General features: G+C 39.2%; 1 protein-coding gene across 2 annotated transcripts in view; it reads right to left on the reverse strand.

Annotated features, from left to right (window-relative positions):
• EIF2B3 (eukaryotic translation initiation factor 2B subunit gamma) overlaps positions 1-20,100 on the reverse strand; it is a 105,149-nt gene that overhangs the window by 67,951 nt on the left and 17,098 nt on the right. For both annotated transcript variants that reach the window (XM_050900876.1, XM_050900875.1), the window contains exons 4-5: positions 15,606-15,765; positions 10,125-10,236 (exon numbers count right to left, since the gene is read on the reverse strand). In XM_050900876.1, coding sequence (XP_050756833.1) covers positions 10,125-10,236; positions 15,606-15,765 — 272 coding nt within the window. The remainder of the gene's footprint in view (positions 1-10,124; positions 10,237-15,605; positions 15,766-20,100) is intronic.

Here is a 20,100-nt window from a genome sequence, read left to right on the forward strand (position 1 = left end):
TACTCAGAGCAGTATTTTACATTTACACTACTGACATAAACATTTATGAGTTACGCCCCTATGAGACAGGAAAGTAATACTGCGTTCATTTTAAAAAGCAAAGAAAGTATGAGACAAACATTAAGTGGACCTCTCAAGGCCACAAAGCCAAGTAGAGGTGAGATCTCTTTGTATATTAATTACAAGACATTCTTAATGCAAACAGGTGATAGCACATCAATTCACATGTTAACTTTTACCCTTTCCAGCACCAGATCACCTGTAGAACAAGAGAACTCTTCCTCTGTAAGCACAAAGGTTGCCGATTTTAATAGTTCTCTACAACAATCAAACAGATTAACATTTCTATTTTTTTTCAAAGACAAGAATAGATTACTGAGAAGTAAGGTCAGACAACTTTTCTGCAAACCCTTTAAGTCAACAGTTGTCCAGGACATGAGAAGTCATTTTTACCCCAGGCACAAGGTTATCCCTGTCACATATGAAAGCCTGGAATCTATATAACATCCCTAGTATCATAACCCCTTCTTTTCAGTTGACAAACATCAACGGCATAGCAAAAAAATGTCAAAGTCTACTTTTTTTCAGGTTGCTTCCTTCATATAATAATGTAAATCAGAAAACACACAGAATCCTGCATTCTAGAGCTACGCTATCATGGGGTACATCTAAAACAAACACATGCAAGAGACATATTCCTTAAATCTGAAATATATATTTTCTCAAAGGGTAAGATAGAAAAACATACCAGCAAGCACTAATTTGTCTCACTGATCTATCCCCTCAATAGCCAGAGGCTACTTTTAACTACACTGACTGAACAAAGGAATCTAAATTGTATAAATCAACGTCTCAATTAACATTTTGTTTAGGAAGAGTTACGGAAGAGAAACAGAATGTAATCATTTGCTAGCACAGTGGCTCCAGAGGTCTGGGAGCGAGTGCAAGAAGAATGGAGTTGAATGTGGGAAGGGTCCATTATTCTTTCAATAGCATCCGGTGCTGCAAAATATGTGCTTGCATACTTTCCTACTTGAAAAGCTTAAGTCTTCAGTAGCTCCTTGGTCTGGGAAAATGTCAGGTACCCAAATGCTAACCCAGGGATCTAGGAAGGAGATCTACCTGAAGAACAATATTTTTCAAGTGGCCTTAGAAGTGAAAAATGGCCATAAAGAGAAGTCTCATTCCCAAGGGATTTTATTCCTTCTGTCTGGCTGCTGTTCGTCAGGTGCCGTTCCCTGCACACATCCCCAGCACATTCTAATGCAAGAATGGAGAGAGGGCCTCTCTGAAAATAATCACACTTGCTGAAAGACCTGCCCTGCATAAATATCTCTAACAACAGTACAAACAGAAATCAGACTTCTTGCCTGATACTTTAGTTGAAATTTATGGCACCGCTGGCCATGATTCTGTTATTACTATTCTACCTGGCTAAGGCTCAAAGTCACAGAAGTGGGAATTTCAGAGGTATTTTCAGAAACGATGTAGCTCGTTTGGGGGAAAAAAAAAACTACAACAACAAAAAAATACCTAGTTCTACAAATGCTGTACCAATGCATTAGTGAACAAAGCTATATATTACACATATATGTATACATGTATGAACACATGTACCATAGAGATGGGACAGAGAAGTTAGGGACACACATGGCCTCTGAAATGATATTTAATGCTACACCTTGGGAATAATAAAGCAAAGGGGGAAAAAAAAAAAAATCAAAGGGAATACTGAAAGACAGTCTCTTGTGCTCTTGCAAATATCACCAGCTGCTGCAGGATTTATATGCAGAAAAACTAGAAGTTGAGCTTTCACTTAAATTTCCCTTGCTTTCTTACTGGTTTGCTTCCAACCTTCAGAGTTTAATTAAAGTCCATCAGCCAAATTTTTTCTGTCTGAAGGCCCTAAATTATTCCCTTTTAAAATCTCTCTGTATCGACTGACCCAGATTTTTCAAAATCTTGAGCTTCCACTAACCTGAATTATGAATATACCACCCCCCCACCCCCACCCACCCCCGCTTTTTAAAAGGTTAAAGGATTTCAAGATGATCAACCCAAGTAATACCAACAGCTATTGCTGGCCAACATGCAGGTATGCAGATACATGTAAATTATACTTAGAATGAGTAATCGTGAAAGATACAGCATTCTGCATTGCCAGTTCACATATCAAGGTCTAATAGCCACCTTCTCTTAATTCTTAACAGAGTATATCATATTTGGTGACTGGGAAAGGAGAGAGTCCTATAAGAAATCTCTAAGACAAGCGGATAAGAAGTTTTACTGCTTGTAAAAGGAATCTCTATCTAATCTTCTCTAGCTGGGGAAATGGTGCAATAAATTTGATGAAGAAAGGAAGGATTTAAAGCCAGAGAAAATTAGGATTTCTCAAAGCAGAAACATAGAGGACATGCTGCCCTTAGGAACAGATCTCTGCTATTTACTCGATCTACTGGAAGAACTCCCGGGGAGCATGTCTTAGCAAGAGAAAGGAAAGTTTGCTATGCTCTTCATTTCCTGTGTAATTCCAGAAACTGCCAGCACAATGCTGTTTGGGGAGAACCACACTACAGCTATTCAAGAGGGAATTCAGCATTGTATTCTGAATGAATGGAAACATTTTGAAAGATATATATTTGCTGCGAGTAAAGTAGAATGCAAACTCAATAAGGATCGTGGGCCCGCATATACCGTCAACCAGCTAATTGTATATTCTGACTCTTTCTATTATGACTTTCACAATATTCTTAGCAGTCCTAAACATCACAATAAATCATCCAGGTTAGAGTTCACAGTAGCCATGAAGTGTAATAAATCAGCACTAAAAATATTATGCAACTACAGTTCAACTGATACCAAGTGTAGCTAATTTTAATGGAGAGGCTATCACTTTTATGTATCCCTGCAAGTTAGCGATTTGGGATCTCAATGACCAGGATTAAGGAAAGCCTTTTCGAAGTCCAGATTTCTTAGAATAAACTAGATGAATGGTTCCTTGCAAAAATCCCAAGGGTATTTCCCTCCAGCCCACTGCAAAAATCTTCTGCTAAGCATGACAATTTAAAGGATTTAAAAAAAAAAAAAATAATACAAACAACAGTAATGCAAAACAGTAAGGGAACCACAAGCTTTGGCTGGGCTCGTGAGCCAGGACCTCAGCCCCAAGCAGAATCAGACCTTTTAACTGAAGAGGAACAGTCACATGCCTCATTTCACCCTTACTTTGCTTTAAACTAGGCTGTTTCCTCCCCCCCATATTCCACATTGGCTGATAAATTCCCCAACGGCGGGTGTTAACTAACTCCACATTCCAGTCTGCTCTGCGTCATGGAGTTCCACATCCCGCTGATGAGGAACACATGGCGGACATGTGGTAGGGGAGAGCCTGATAGCGCTCGCACAAGCAGGGATAGCTCCTCTGACCTTTGGCTTTTTTTCCTCTCTGTACCATCCCAACCGCACAATAAGGAGTCTGTGCCCCTCTGTCGCGTACTGGTCATTCTGGGATCACTGGACACAAGCTGAAACCTTCAGATTTCAACAGGCAGCTATACTGAATACACACTATGGCTGAAAACATACGTTGAAAGCAAATAATTGATCATTCTGTGTCTGTCTCCTAACCAGACCATTCAGAGGAACTTTTAGATCATACAGGTTACATCTGGATCAACTGGGATAAATATGTCACAAAAACAACTGGTGATGGCTACACTTCCCATCAACTCTGAGAAATAAACTAACTCACAGCATTGCTAAAAAATACACAGTGGCAACTGTAATAAAGTATTAAGACATGTTTCTAAAACGAACAGACCATTTGTCATCTTTTCAAGACCCAAGCCTGGCTTAGAGTAACAATGAGATTCAACTTCAGTGTTGTCCAACCTGATGACTCATCCAGAGCACTGCATTTACCAAGTCACATGGACTCGAGGGTGTCCAAGCAATACAGTCATCCCTTCCTCCTTTGAAACCTCTGAAAAGTAAAACTGAATCACGGGCTAAGTGCTGGTCTGAGACCACAGCAGTCAGACAGACAAATGACTAATGACAATCCATGCAACATACATTTACTGACGATTAGAAACCAAATGCTGAGCCTCACGCTCTCTGCTTTTAGTCTTATGTGTACTGTAACGCTGGCAAAAATTTTGCAGTAAAATTAAATCCGTTGCCAATAAGTCTTTCTATAGCTACATTCAATAGAAGTTCCTGCTAATATTCCAGATTCTAAGATTCATGACCTCTTACCAGTACAAGCTGTCAAGACACGGCATGACCTTTCTTATTTTTATAAATAGGACCTGGATATGCTGTACATTCCTTTCAAACCTCCCCCCCCCCCCCCCAGCAATGAATGAATAAAATAACACGGAAGCAGCAAAACACAATAAAATCCCATGGAAGCAACAGTATTAAAATCAGTAATAGCAGTATGTTCTTTAAAATGTAAAGCCAACGTCTCACTAACTGCTCTGATAGTATGTTCACATTTATTGTACAAGCATAACATAAAAGCATCAAATTAAAATGTTTTCCTTATATTTGGCTACATTCATTTTAGAAACAATAAATTGTTTTAAAAATACTCCATTTCTGAAGGCTACACTCATCCCCAGCATATTTACAGAAAAAGCAGAGCAAGTTGAGCAAAGTTTAAATGAATAATAAAAAGGGCAAACTTTCTGAGAAAATTAATGCCTTTTAGTTACAGCAGCCACTCTTAGTGAACTGAGCAACTTCTGAACAGGCACACAAGACCTCCAAGGGCAACTTGAGAACATCTACTCCCAACTCATGGCTAAAACAACAACTCACAGGCCAATATCTTTTTCTGAAATGTTCAGCAAAATCCTCTTTTGTAAAGAAATATGATTAAAGCTACACCAACATTTTTAAAGTGTGGTTATAGTCTGAGAAGTTAGTGTGTAAAAATTACACCCCCTTATTCAATAGACCTAGTTCTCTTGTTTTGATTCACAGTCAAATTCGCTTGCTTTACTGGCTAAAATAACTTTTTACAACTTTCTAAATTCCTACTAGCACTGTGAAACCAATTCAGTTCTGGGAAGGGGAACCAGATTCTTTTCTGGCTTGTGCATCTGCAAAAGGATTATTACCTAAATCAACACATACAATTTTTATTTTTGTGATGGAGGAGCCAAAAAGAACCTGACTTATTTTCTGGATGCTAGTCAGAAAATTTTATTTTTATTTATGAAAACAGCAGATCTGGAGTAACTGCAAGAGCAGATCTGGACTAACAGGAAAGACATGAAGATCTACACATCACTCTCTAAAAGTCACATATTAGAGCAAAAAAGATATATCCAACATCTTTCCATGGCATTGCTCAAAATATCACTTAAATGCAAAGAAAACTTAGTAACAGAAGTTTGCTAATAGTGAAAACTACTGATTTTTCCCACACGGGAACACCACCAAAGCTAATACATGTATATTCATCCTGTAGACAGCTGAGCCCAGCAAAGAATTTTTGCTCCCTGGTCTGCCCTGAGTTGCTCTTCAGGATTTTTCTACTGAGTTGGGTTATTGCATCCCTTCCTTCCCTGCCAGTGGCACTGCTTGTGGGGACCACTCCCTAATGCACAAAGTAAAAAGAACCAAGTTATCAAAGTCCTGCTGTTTAATCTATTAAAAGTAATGCAACTCATTTTGACACATGTGGCTTATGAAGTACTCAATCATACATCCAGCTGGGGGCAAGCTGGAGATGGTGGCCCCCTTCACCAGCACAGCTGGATCTGGAAGAGGACATCTGCCCATGATCAAGTTTAGGGTGCTTTACACAGTGCAGCATCTGCCTATACCTGTGTCATTCCCAGCCTCTCTCATGGAAGTAGATTTTAAAAGAAAAAAAAAAAAAAAAAAAAAAAGAACCACCATAGGAGTGGCAGAGTATTTCAGAGATGCCAATTTCCCAAGGAGGGCAGTTTCGGAGAACAGAAACACTAAGGAAGTTGCAGTGTGTTATATATATGATCCACTTATTTAAAACAAATTATCAACAGAAAAAAAAAAAAGGGCAATATCCCAAGGCAACAGAAGGGAAATCAAGTGTATCAAAGCTATTCCTGAACTCCCATTACCTACCTACTTGGCAACGCTAACTTTTAAAATTATATACCACCATTCATTTTTACTCTCATGATGCAAGGGGAAAAGGAAGAAAAAACTCCCCCATCTTACCCCTCTCTTTTTATTAAAATATCTTAAAAACAGATCTGTATTGTTACTTCAAGGTTACTAAAGTTAGTACTGTATATATTTATAGATGAGGTATTCCTTTCTGTCTGAAGCACATGAAGTAATAAGTAGCTGGAATTGTCACGGTGATTTATTAACATATTCTCTAGGAGAAGCCCTGCACCTGCATCTGTGCAGACAGAACACCCACGAAGCCTGAACTCACCCTTACACAGCCCACAAGATCTTAAAAGGAAATGCTCCAAATTTAGACCTGCTCCAACAGGTGTCTTTTACTGTCTCACTTTGCATGACCATAAATATCAGAGGTGGAGCAAAAAGCTCCCCATCCATTGTAATTGTGCTTTGAAAACAAATACCTTTGCCCCCTCCGAAAGCAAAGACAGCAGCTATGGAATTCTCATCATTTCCTCACTCCTTCATTCTGCCAAGACCCAAGTCAGCGAGATGTCACTGGCAAAACCAGGCTCCAGGGATGAGCACATAACTTTATTTTTTTCCTCTTCAAAGGGCCCTAAGCTGGCTCCAAAACTTCCCCAAACTGTATTTCTTTCATTCTAGTATCTCATCTTGCAGCTATTTGCCAAAGTGAATGACATGCACAGGCTGTTCATGGCTTTTTATAAGCTCTCATTACCCAAACAGGGAACCATTTCCTTGAAAATGCTTTCCCCAGCAGCATTAGTCTCTCTAGGCACCACCAATAAATTTGTCTCTTGGCCCATCATGATGCACACCAAAACATGCCTGGATGGATGTATTTGCACTTGTTTTGCACTTGTTTACCGGAGGGAGGATGCTACCTGTGGGACTTGTCATCAGGTTGATTAACAGCACAGGAAAAAAAAGGGGGGGGCAATTTTAACAGCTGAATGGAAAGCTACGCCAGATTTGCTCTGGCAAGCAAAGGAGCAAAATCCAGACTCCTTTCTGTGGTGTAACAAGGAGAGGCATTCTCAAAACCAAAATGGCTATCCACAACTCACAAAACCCCAAAACAAATCAAAACAACAAATCTGGAAAAGAAATCCTAACCAAACTGAGAAAGAGAATAACAGGTTACACCATGACCTTAGAAATCCTATTAAAATGTTTCAATCTGTAACACTTTTGTTATTACAAAATGCCTGAGTCAAGAGCAAATAAATATTTAATACTCAACAGGTACTCAGGAGAATGTGTGTTTTCCCGTGTCCCTCCCCACCAGCTGCTCTTTTATGGCAGGAAAGTGAAGAGCGTGAAATCCAATGATAGGAAGAAGGCAAAGGTCAGGAAAAAGGTTTTTCTTCAAGGATTTAAATTAGCGTTCTATAGCTTTGGATGTTTTGTCAACACAACTTCCCTCCTGTGAGGAGGGAAGCCAAAGGTCCTTTGAACCATTTCTGTATGGGATCTAGATTTTTACCAGTAACAAGATTCCTAGCTTTAAAGAAAAGTTCATCTTCCCTCTTCCCATTCCTTTCACCACTCCCTCCCTGTCCTTCCTTCCACCCCCCTCCTTAAAAGGGAGAGAAAAAAGAAAATAGAAGAAAAGGATCTGAAGAGCAAAACAAGCACTGAAGGAGTTCTAGAGTTCATGTAACAAGACCACTATAGCCCTTCAAAGGGACCATTAAAAGCAAAACAAACAAAAGCAACACCCTCAAGATGTCTATTGTATTTTACAGAGGAACAAATGAGTGTACTGGAAATTCTCCCATCTTGCCACAAAGTCTGTTATTTCATCAAAACAAAGTCCAGAGATCAAGAAACGGCCAACATGGTAGCTGAAAGTCAGTCACTTCAAGTGATCCATGAAGAAAACGAGATTGGGCTTGCTGGTTTCCCCCCCCGCCCCTTGCGTTACTATGATGTATTAAAAAAAAGACTTCAAAGATCGTTTTAAGCATTGCTTTTGTTTCTCACATGAGAAAGTCAGGGCTTGAGCAGGTCTAGACAACACAGTGGTTAAAACATCATTAGCTGCCAACACTTTGTCTTCCTAGGGCTCCCACAGTTGTTGCTACCCTGGAATTGCCTCATTTGAAAATATTTGACAATTTCCATATACTATTTTGCTTCCCTCAGAGCTTCTCCAAGATGGCAGCTGTAAAACAGAGAGAGCGCACGAGCATCCACAGCAGGCAGTTTCAGATGTCAGAGGCTCACCGAGGTGGATACTGGCCCAATGCTTCTGCCTGATGCTTCAAAGCATCTTCTTAATTTTTTTTTTTTCTTCTTTTTAACACTTAGCAGATCTCTCTTTGTGCTTCTAGACTATCCTATCATCTGCGGGCTTTACTTGGAGGGTGGCTAACACTTTACATTAGCTTTCATAGCTGTGCATATGGAAATGTAAGAAAGACAGGGAGACATATAGATTTTTATCCCATCTGTATATCACCAACACTACATTTACCAATCCCAAACAGCTATGCTCAAGAAGATCTGCCGAAGACAATGTAACTGAACAGGTGTTACTGAAGGCAAAGTTTGGCCTGCAGGATAAAGCCTGATTAATTTAGCTATAGGGTAACAGGAATGAGAATCCTCTGGTTAGATGAGCCTGTAAAATCAGAGGTCAACTAAGATCACACATGTTACAGCAATTTCTAAGTCGTTATACTATAGCCACCCGCTAGTGCTAGGAGAAAGCCATAAAGACAAGCCCATCACTAACAGTAGATAAAATATTCCTCCCTAGCCCAAAATAGATCTATTAGTCTTTGTTTGCGCAAAAACACAGAATGCAACAGTGCTGAATTTCCTACACTATGCAGATCAGCTGCTGTGTATGTACAGAAGGCTTGCCTGCAGCTTGGTCCCTGCCATGTCCAAGAAAAATCCAGGAGACAGCCAGTTGGAACGTGCTGGGACAGGCTCTTTCCATCACAGCAGTTAACAGGGCTCACTCTTGACTACCTTCCTTCTAGGGTAATCCTTAAACTTGGGCAGAAGAGGGGTCATCTTTCCATGGGCATGCGGCACCTCCCTCACATCTGGTAGCGGGATGTTCAAGGAAAGATTACACCTAGCTGTGGCCTACAGCACACACCAGAGGCATTTTCACAGAAGAGATTTATCTGAGAGCAGATCCCAGATGTCCGCATCCTTGACTTACAAGGTCCACATGGATGAATTTCCCAGCTCTCAGATGACTGCCCCACAGGTGTCTAATCTCACAGAGGTGAAAGTCTGACTCTCAGCCTGGGACAGACTACAAAGGCTGGCCTCTCAAGGAGCCAGCAGAGCTTTCCACAGAACATGTCAGACAACGTCTGTCTGAGAAAACTAAAATCACTGTACAGAAGAGCGTAAAGAGCAACAAGCCATCTTTCCTTCTTCTGCTAATGGATATGAATTACGCTGTGCAGGAAGCTCAGCTAGTCTGGCATATTTAATAAATTCATCCAAGTCCCCAGTGCAGTTTAATGGTGGATATAACATGGATTCTCCAATGAATCTTTTTGGGCCTGGAAAGACAGCTGAGGTTTTGTGCCTTATACGCAGAAGAGTGTAATGAAATCCTGAGAGCCTCTCTCAGATACTCTGTAAATCCATTTGGGACTCAGCCAATGAGACTAGCATTTCATTTATGGACATAGGTCTACCACTTCTGAATCTCTGAATCTAAACTGTATCTGAACTATAGCGATACTGGCTTCAGTTCAAGGAGAGTTACCTTTTCACCCATTCCTTTTCTTTCCCTGGAATTTTTCACAGTAAAGGTATCAGACAAGCCTATCAACTGGTTGTAATGATGTAATGAATAATAAAATACTGCTCCCTGAATATTGCAAAAGCTGCTTTTCCTCTTCCCTTCTCATCCTACTTTGTCTTTAACCATCACTCCTAGTCCACAGTTATTTTCCCCCATCCCAAGTTCAGTTTCTATTAACTCATAAACTTACTTCTGAAGGATGGATCTTTTAATGATAAGTTCTTCATCCAAGTCAGCTTCATTAGCCATGAAGAGCAATCTTTTTCCTGTGTCATCCACTCCAATGAAGTCGCGCTGCTCCACTGAAGTAGAAAATCAAACACAATTATTATATAATCCTGTCTTAATGCAAGCTGGAAAGACAAATGGGACCACCAACCACCCCCAAAATACAAAATACTAGGTTTCAGACTAACCCAGCAAATCAATGAATTTGCAAAAGTTATCCACAATATTTATTAACTTCTTTTCAGTCAGAATAGCTGATATATATAATGACATTCAAAACACTGGCCCTGCAAGCTTTTTGCATCCTTTTTATGAAGATGCCAACTACAGGTCCTGACATGCAACACTCCATCTTGAGCTGTGCTTTCTTTCTCTTTTTTTTTTTTTTAAAAAAAAAAACCCAACCCTGCTACCTGAATTTACGCAACAACAAACCCAAGGCAAGCAGAGAGTTCTTCAAAATCCAACTGCTTCTTCCTCATCATAAATCACTCCCCATTAGAATTAGGTGATCTGGAGAGGATTATGATTTCAGTTAAGACATAACTACTTTGCAACTGATCTCCTACTTCAGATAAATACTGATAGCAATACAAAACCTAAATCACATACACAAACACACATAAAAGTATAGATTCTAAGACTCCTACCACTGATGTTTCTGGGTGGGTTAACTTGGTTTAAATATCTATTTATAAAACTGCCAACCAAGAGAATACCTAATAGTCACATACATTATTGTGGCAATTCCCATCTCCTGCAATCAGTGACTGTGCATCAAAAGTGACTTTGGTCTACTGCAACGTAAAGCATTTGTTTTTGAGCAGTTTTCCACAACATCTGAATACACTGGTGGCAGCTTATTCTAACTTGCATTTTGTAGTATGAGCCATCACTCTGGTGGCAACCATACACTGATCTTTACAGGAACACAGGCTGTATAAGAATGCCACGGTACAGTTCTAACAAAAACCTCTTTTCTCCCACTAAATACTATTATTTTGGGCCAAACTGGCAAATATTCAACCTCCTAAGTTCTAAGCCCTTAACTACACTGGAGTAACAGCATGCTCTAGAAGTAGTTAATTCTCTAAGATCTTTTCTCAGCCAAACTATTTTTAACCCTATTCTCCCCAGTTCAGCCCCATCCCTTATTTTACTTTTACCTGTTCCTTCAGAGTTACTATAGCAATAACCACTATCAAAATACAGTCAAATCTACACAGCTGTTAAAGTTCTCCTATTGGCAGTCTTTGATCCCAGTGATCAAGCATACCTTCTTCAAAAATCCCCCCATCCCTTCTCAGAAATTAATCATACAGCAAAGAAGTACAAAAATAGGCCTGAACATGTAACACTATGACAAATTAAGTACAATTAGGATAAAGCTCACTTGCTGTAAAAACTCAGAAATAAGTCTTGAAAGCAGTGCTGATTCTCATGCTAAGGAGGGCGATGAAGTTTGAGAGTAGGGGCTAATCAGCCATCACCACTGCCACCTAACTGGGGTCTCCTGACAGGCTAAAAACACAACAGTGACTGATTTTCCTCCATCAGGGTACCAACACTTCTCTCAAAGTTCAGGTCGTGGCTGCCCATCTCCTGACCATTCCTACAGTAACATAACATATTACACTGCTATAGCAAAGCTCTATGCAATAAGAAAAAGGGAAAAAGAAAACTTGATGAAAACGGCACCAGGAACATGACTACCACCAAACCATTTTGTCTTGCTTGTGTGGATAGGTAAGAAACAGACAGCGAAACCACGTGAGCGCGCTATATTTTTTTTGTAGCGGATGCCAGGTCAGGTTTTTCCCTGTACACTGGCAATAAACAGCATCAGTTTTGTAATTTAGAAAAGACAAAACTTACTACTAAAATCAATTACCCAGAGATACAAGAATGCTGTTTCAAATCACCCTGGCATTACTTAGCAAGGAAAAAAAAAAAAAATGCAAGAACGAATACATAACTAGTTTACAGAATCCCTGCAAAGAAAGTATGAGAAAAATGTTAAAGCTGCAGTAATGGTAACTAAAAAATCATTTAAAGTATAAAAATGGAATGCAGAATGTGTTTTGCCTCTTCACGATAGATAAATAAGGATTCGACACAGCTACTGCAACTTATTAATTACCTTAGAAATTAGATCCCCATCAATTTTAAGGGCTTTAATGACCTAAAGAAATCATGACATCACAAGAGAATGGAAGTTGAGCAATTCAGTGATGAGAAGAAATAATTTTCAGTCAGATTTTCTAAAATGCTTTTTAATCAAACATAATTAATTGACACTTGGGAAAAAGACACCTTTGTTAAAGACTCAGTATCCCCACCCTTTCAATTAAAGGGAGAGAATTCACACGATGCAGCCTGCAAGACCACCAAGAGGTCTTCTGGCAAACACAGGGAATACCAGTGATGACATGCCTGCTGCTTTCAAGACAAGAAAAACAAGCAGGAAAGAGTCACCATCCCCATCTTTTCAGCCTTTCTTTATACACAGAAAGGTTCAGACACTCTTTTCCACTCAGTCCCTTGCAGGTCATCTTTAAGCACATGGCTCCATTCTGGGTGTCTGAATTCCTGACACTGTTTATTTGGGTTACTATCATTCACTAGCTCTCTGCTTTTTTTTTTTTTTTTTTTTTTTTAATTGCCATGCCTCTTATTGATCAATTAAAAAAGCCAGTGAGATGATTATTGTCAATATATGATCCCCTAAATATAAAAGCCAATGAACTTGACCCTGTAACTTGCAGCTGAGTTATGTCAAGCATTTCAGGAAACCGTCAGTATGAATTTATAGCTGCTTAACACTGCAATTCATGCTAATTTAAATTCTGTTCCTTATATCACAGTTCTTGAATGTTCAATAATATCCCAAAAGCAACAACTTTGTGTTGGATTCCATGACATATGCGAAATAAAAGTCTAGTTGCTCCTTCTCAACAAGTGAATGAATTTGCAGGAACAGTGAAACAATAAATAAAGGTGCAAATATATCTAGTGGCTCGTCAGGACTAAGGATCCATTTCCTAATACTAACACTTGAACAGTATGGTGCAAGTACATAGAAACATATATGTGTCACGATTCAGAGGAAGAGCTAATAGTGCCACATACTATGAAAAGCCGCCTAACACGCTCCATGTTAATATCTTGTCTTCAGTTGCTTATAAGCTTCATCAAATTTTAACTGTTTGGGATGAAATTTCCAATGCCAGGTGCCTGCCTTAAGAGGAACATTTGGAAAACTTCAGTGAAAACAGTTGAGCTGCTTCTAAGGCTAAAGACAAAAAAAAAGTGTTTAGCCTAAGCTTAAACGGTTAGGTGGCCCTTCCCTTGAAAAGCTCTGGCATTCCAGTTCGAGAAGACACATGACATTCAGTAAGCACTGCTGACCTGTGTATCAGGAGTGTACTTTTTGCCGTTTGACTCCATTATAGATCTTTGAAAAACAGCAGTTTCACATGCTCTTTCAAGACTTCTATTTTTGCTACAAAAATTTCTGCATATTTTATTCTTAAGCTAAGTTTGTTTCAATTCCTCAGCTCCTAGAACTGATCAAATAGCAAGTACGATCTAAGGTCTTCTGTACCATCAGGTGGTACAAGCAAAGCACACAAGCCATAAAGCTCCACAGCCACGCTGTGATGACTGCGCCAGGGGAAAGAGCTTGATCTGTTGTGTTTTTGCAACCTGTTTTTTACAAGGAAATAAAACTCATAAGCTCACAAGGGTGAGGGGAAAGAAAAGCATAAAAACGAGGACTCTGCAAGGTGGGCTGGAAGGGAGAGAAAGTAGTCCCTGAAAACTGGTGGAAATTGGGACTGTCCGTGAAAGGACACTTGACCATAGAGACAGGAATCAGAAGAGAAGAAAAAAGGTGACTATGGGCAGATCAATGAAGCAGGTTGAGATGAGAAGTCAGAAGTGGAACAGGGGATGGGACTGGTAGTAAAAGAAAAGAATAATAACAACTTACTAGTGCTATCCATGACAGCTCAAGTACAATAGTTTTGAGTGGGAGACCTTAGCATCCAGCCCCACGGAAAAACACTGTGGGTGTCAAAACACTTCCACATAATGGAATTTTAATGTTTTCAAGTTTGGTCTTTTACAGATCTGAGAAATCATACACAAATTTTAACAAGTCATGCAGGAAGAGTTATGCTACAAAGTCAAGCACGCAGACATTAAAAAACAAGCAAATTAAGAATGCATGTGCAACCTGATGTGTTTACGTTTGCAGAGTCTTCAGATGATCTTGTTTATCCTCACAGACCTCCTCGCCCCCACCCTGTGTGCTCAGAGCTCACATACTGGGCAGCTCTATGATGTTTAACCACAGACCCATTAGTTTATAACTCCTGAATGCTCAACTCTGTGGCTGCAGTAGTGCTCTTGACAATGTTTTATGTGCTTTTATCACTTAGGTTGCCTTTTCAAAAGCAGGGGGGTTTAGAGCTGTTTGAGAGTCCAAGTCCTAAATGCTTTCAGCCCTACTAACCTCACACTTTGCTCCAGAAAATCTTTTCATGCAGAGTCTAAGCAGCTTTCTTTTAAAAACACATTTCCTCCACTTTCAGACACACACATAGTCCAACTGTTGGCTTGCATTTCACTCCTCTCTCAAAGAGTCTGAAGCTACGCTTTCTTATTCGTATTACTGTAATGCCTCTGAGCTTTAATCATGGACCAGGACCCACTAAGCTGGCAATAATCAAGCTTCAGCAATTTAACATATATCTTTAAAAGAAAATGAGAGGTATGGTATGGGAACAACTGTATGGTATTTAGTACTTTTAGCATATAAGTAAAATGGGGATAATAGCCCTGCCCTGCCTTACAGCAGTGTTGTGAGAATAGATACATTAAAGATTACAAGGCACTAACTAAGACATTATGGTAAGAAGGTCAAGATAAGCATCTAACCAAGTCCTTGAAATCAGTGGGAGTTTTGCCTAGCAAAAGGCTCCTGGATGTGATCTCAGAAGAGTAATTCAGTACATACCATGAGAGGGGACAACTTCTAGAAGTATTTGTTACCCACCTAATGCTGGTCCCTACAGTCAATGGTAAAATTCCCAGCTATAATCTGGCTGATGCTTAGTGCTCTTGAAAAACCTAACTGTTTTAATGTTCCTATGTAACAAAAATTTAGGGTTTGATCCAAAACTCACTGAAGTCACCTGGAGCTTTTCCCTTAACTCTTGTGAGCTTTGGATCAGAGCCTGCAAGATTACACGAGTCTAATACTTAATTCCGAGCTGGAAAAAACCAAGTCACACCCCGGCCAGGGAATCTGAGGAAAAATAGGGTATCTGTACCTTTTTTATTTCTTTCGCTCTGGAACTGATAACTAAACATATCATACATACCAGTGGTTTCTCTATCATTTATTAATAAATAAATACATGTGCTCCTCTCTACATACCTGGTTTTTTTTTCCCTTTCTGTCCTGGTACCACTTCTGTGGGTTCTTGAGTTTTCTTCATCAACATGGAGAGAGTAGCATCATGTGTCCGAAAGAGATCCACAACTTTATATAAATCAACATCTGTGATCAGATCGCAGCTCAACACCAAGACATCAGTCTGTCAAAGAAGAAAAAAACCAAACAAACCCTTCAGAGATACAAATGACCACATATGGATTAGCATTTGAGGACTCAACACCAAATACACTCATAACTTTTTTCCCTTTTTTTTTTTTTTAAACTTTAAAAAACCCAGGGTCTGCCATACTCTGCCAAAAATAGTTACTGATTTTTACCAGTTCACTTTTCTTGAGTCCTGCTGTTATTGAATTAGTTATTTGGTTAATGCTTATCCAGCTCTGGACCATAAAGAATATGTGACCATCTAAACTGCCATCATCTGCTCCTAAGGGAAGGAACCAGGACACAGAAGCCACGGCTTTCAAGAATGCCATGAAATTCTGCAGTATTTACAACAGCTACTTTTAGTTACATAATGATGTAGAAAAGAAAGCTTTCTGAAGAAGTCTTTTTTAGCTGACTTTGCATCTGGCTACAAACCACTGGAAAAGATACTTAAACTATGTTATTTTATCGGGGGAAAAAAAAGCAAAGACTATCTAGGATGTGATTTACTCAGTAATTACACTGCGATGGTGGGCTCAGTTTAGAAATACATTTCCTAAAACCAGCAATATCCCATATTAAAAAAAAAAAAAAAAAGAAAGAAAGAAAGTTAGGTCCTATTTAATAACAGGTTTGTATGTAATTTTGATCTCAAACGATTCCAAAGTGCCTCACAAAGTATTTAAGAGAATTGCTGCATATATCACAGCAACATTGTCACATATTGAGCGAGACGTAGCAGCTTCATTAACCATGCACACTATCAATATACTCTGGCTAAAAACTCTTACTTAGGAACAATTTTCTGTATTTCACATGGGTTGTGGAATATACTGCCAAAAATCTACTAGTTCGGCAATTATCTTCATTTAAACTAATCCTAACATAATATTTGTGCAGCACGGCCTACAGAAAAGTAGCAAGTTTCCACTTTATTTTTTGTTAATGATCAACCTTCTAAATGTGTCTCAAGAAGATAGTGTTTCTTTCTTGACATTTACCATTTTCACTTTCTGTGCTACCATTTACTATGATAAGCCTCCCTGCAGGGCATACCATGGCTTCCTAGTTTTGTCTTTTTAAAAGACATTATTTAATAAGAAGGGCACTAGAAAATACTTGGTAAAACCTGAGTTGATTGAGTTGACATGGAGGATCAGTAATTCTACTTTTACTTTTGAAAACTGTCTTGCATCACAGCGAACTAGTTCAGCATTGACCTTTTATTACAAAAACGTTTATTATAGAAAAGTTTGCTTTACAGACTTTATCTAATACTAGATTCCACATTGTAGGTGAGACTGAGGTCTAGTATTTACATTATTTGACAGGTTCTCCTACAAATGCTAGGCAGTTTCATGTGTTTACCAATAAGTCATTGGAATTCATCATGTCACAAACTGTTAGAGCTGCTGATTTGGCATGCTGTGCAAAAGGTCAAGCTCTTCAATTTTCATCTGATTTCTCCCCACCTTACTGAGAAACACCTGGCTGCTTTACAGGAAGGAACAATGTGCAGGTTGAGAATTTCACACATTCAAAACCTGACTTGCATCGCCCCTTTTAGCGTATTTTCAAAATGTGTATTTTATATTACAGTTTTGCCCAGGAGAAGTGCTTTAATTATCACTTCTCTAAAACAAACAACATGCACACATTGGAAAAAAAACCCAACCCAAACCACTAAAGCAAGCTGCCCAGCTCTCTGGAGCAGCCCTGCTCCAACATTCCAGCAAGTACAAAGAAAGTAAGAAAAAAATTAAACTTGGTATGGAAGTAAATCTCCCGCTTCATAACTGTAAATAGTGAAGAAACACATATTAAATATCCTGGAAAATCCTGCAAAATTTTCAGATATTCTGTTTTTACAAGAGCACAAATGAGTTACAATATTTGCAGAAAAGGCCAAAAGGTATCCAAGACCCATATAAATAGACCTGTACTTTTCAAACTCAGTTTGTAGAAGGAAGAGATCACCGGCTTCAAATCTAAATGCATTCACTCCAGTGGTGAAAATAAGAAATAATAATTAAAAAAAAAAAAAAAAAAAGAGAGAGACAGACACACCAATGGACTTATCCGAAAGAACAAGTATCTGGACTTGTAAAACAAACCTTGTAATTATTTCACATTTTACTAAATGCTTTAATCTGTCACTATAGCAAAAACCCAACAAGCGTTTCATAGTTGTGAACAGGCTCCTGGGTTTTTTCTCCTCACTATAGGACAAGCTTTTTGCAAAAACTGAATGCAAGACCCCTGAGGAGCATTCGGGAACAGAACCACCAAATGTCTGGTTGCCATCTGTTCTACCCATTTACTCTCCCAATATGTAAATAAACGTCAGTGAGCGCAGGGACCAGTGAAACACACAGTTGCTCTGTAAAGCCCACATTTCTGCCTCTCCTCCTGATGAGCAGAGCAGTGGCCCCAGAAGCACGCTGAGAATACACCATGAAAGGCTCTTTTGGGACTTGACAGCCTCCCCTTTGAAACACCACCCCCCTCATAAATAAAGCCCTCACTGTCTAATGGATGCACTTTTTTTCCAGTGTACAACTCCTGAACGAATAAACTAATGGCTGAATGAAAAAATAAACTATCCTAGAACCCTAGCAGAAGTGTGTGTTTTTCTTTACGTTTTTAGGGTGGGTGTAGAAGAAAGAAAATAAATGGTAGAGCTTGTGGGTTTTTTACATATATACATGCCAAATAAATACAGTGCACCTTTCCCAATGAGCCACTGATACAAAGAAGAGAAGTACGTACTTACTACATGCACTCATGTGCTAACAAGGGGTATGTGAACATACTTGACTTCATGAATTATGCAAACACCTAAGTACACACACACATACATCTCTTAATGAAATACATGTAACAATGATTACATCAACCCCAAACTATTATACAAACAGACGATAAGAATCAACATGAACTGATTAAAAAAAACCCAAGCAAGCACACACCCCAAGCAGAACCACTGTAAAGGAAGAAAAACGCATGCACAAATGCACTCAACACCCATTACAACCATGGGAAGAACAAGGCAAGGGTCTTAACTCAAGGAGGACCATCTAATGGATGGGGCATGAAACAAATGCTTGGAATTTCTGGCATTTTCCTGCTCTGCCAAACTTGATATGTGCCATTTTGTTTACTATTTTTACAACACAGAGGAGCCCTCGTCACAGACCAGGGCTCTACCACAGAAGCTGCTGTACAGATCAGGTGAAAATACCATCAAGCATAATAAAAGAGAAAAGCAAATAACTTTGAGTTGGGGAACACAAGAAAACACTGCAGTGCTACTCAGGTATAGGGGCAGCCACTCTAGCTTGCTGGTAGCACAGCTCACATTTTTTGTGAGCATCACAAGAGCCACAGAAAACACAAGGAGATATGACACTCCTTGGAAGAGTCACTTGAGCCTCACTAATCCTATTTAACCTCAGATCTGCAATTAATGCACTCAAGTTCAGAATTTAGACTCAGCTGCTGATCAGTGGAGAAAAATGAGGTCCTGCAGAGATCATCCCACCTATGATCTGAGTTTCAAGGAGATGTTTCTCTGTCCCTACTGACCATGGATGGAGCACTGGGCTTCCAGTCCAGCCATCGCTGAACACAGAGTGTTCAGTCAAGTCAAGTATGGAAACACGGCACTTAAGGCCTCCAGATCTCCACTCTCCCTTTCTAACACTGGCTAACAGCACTTCACCATCAAACGTTTCTGAACTGTGAAATGCTCAGATATTATGAGATAACTTACATACTCAATCTGGATAAATACAACACTGTAACATAAAACATCAAGAGATTTATAAAAAATAGAGAAAAGAACAGTAAAGAAAAAAACTCAAAACCAACATGTCAACAATTATATTAAACCCAGCACAATATGGAAAATCTACACAAAAACAAAGACCAAAAAGCAGAATGTTTCAAGAACTCAGTTCAAGACAACTGATTTAAAAATAGAAAACATGTTTTCAATGGAACTAATTCATACCACAGATCAAAAGATGGATGCAATTATATGGTGTAATATACCAGCATAAATAAAAAGCCTTGGACTTTCTCACACCCTGCATACAAAGGCAACGCTAAAAACTCTTTTATATTCAGCAATAATTGCTGGATCCCTTCTGTTCAAACAGGAGATATCAAGGTTACCACAGATAGCTGGCAGCAAATGATGAATTTTTAGTGGTATTCACTATGCTTTTTCTATCAAGTATAGGCAAGGGCATGAGCTCGTAGCCTAAACTGCTGATGGCCTCAAAAACTGCAGCCTAGAAAATGAGAAAACATGTGTTGCAAGGAA

This window comes from Gymnogyps californianus, chromosome 8, assembly GCF_018139145.2.
Source record: "Gymnogyps californianus isolate 813 chromosome 8, ASM1813914v2, whole genome shotgun sequence".
NCBI classification, from domain to species: domain Eukaryota; kingdom Metazoa; phylum Chordata; class Aves; order Accipitriformes; family Cathartidae; genus Gymnogyps; species Gymnogyps californianus.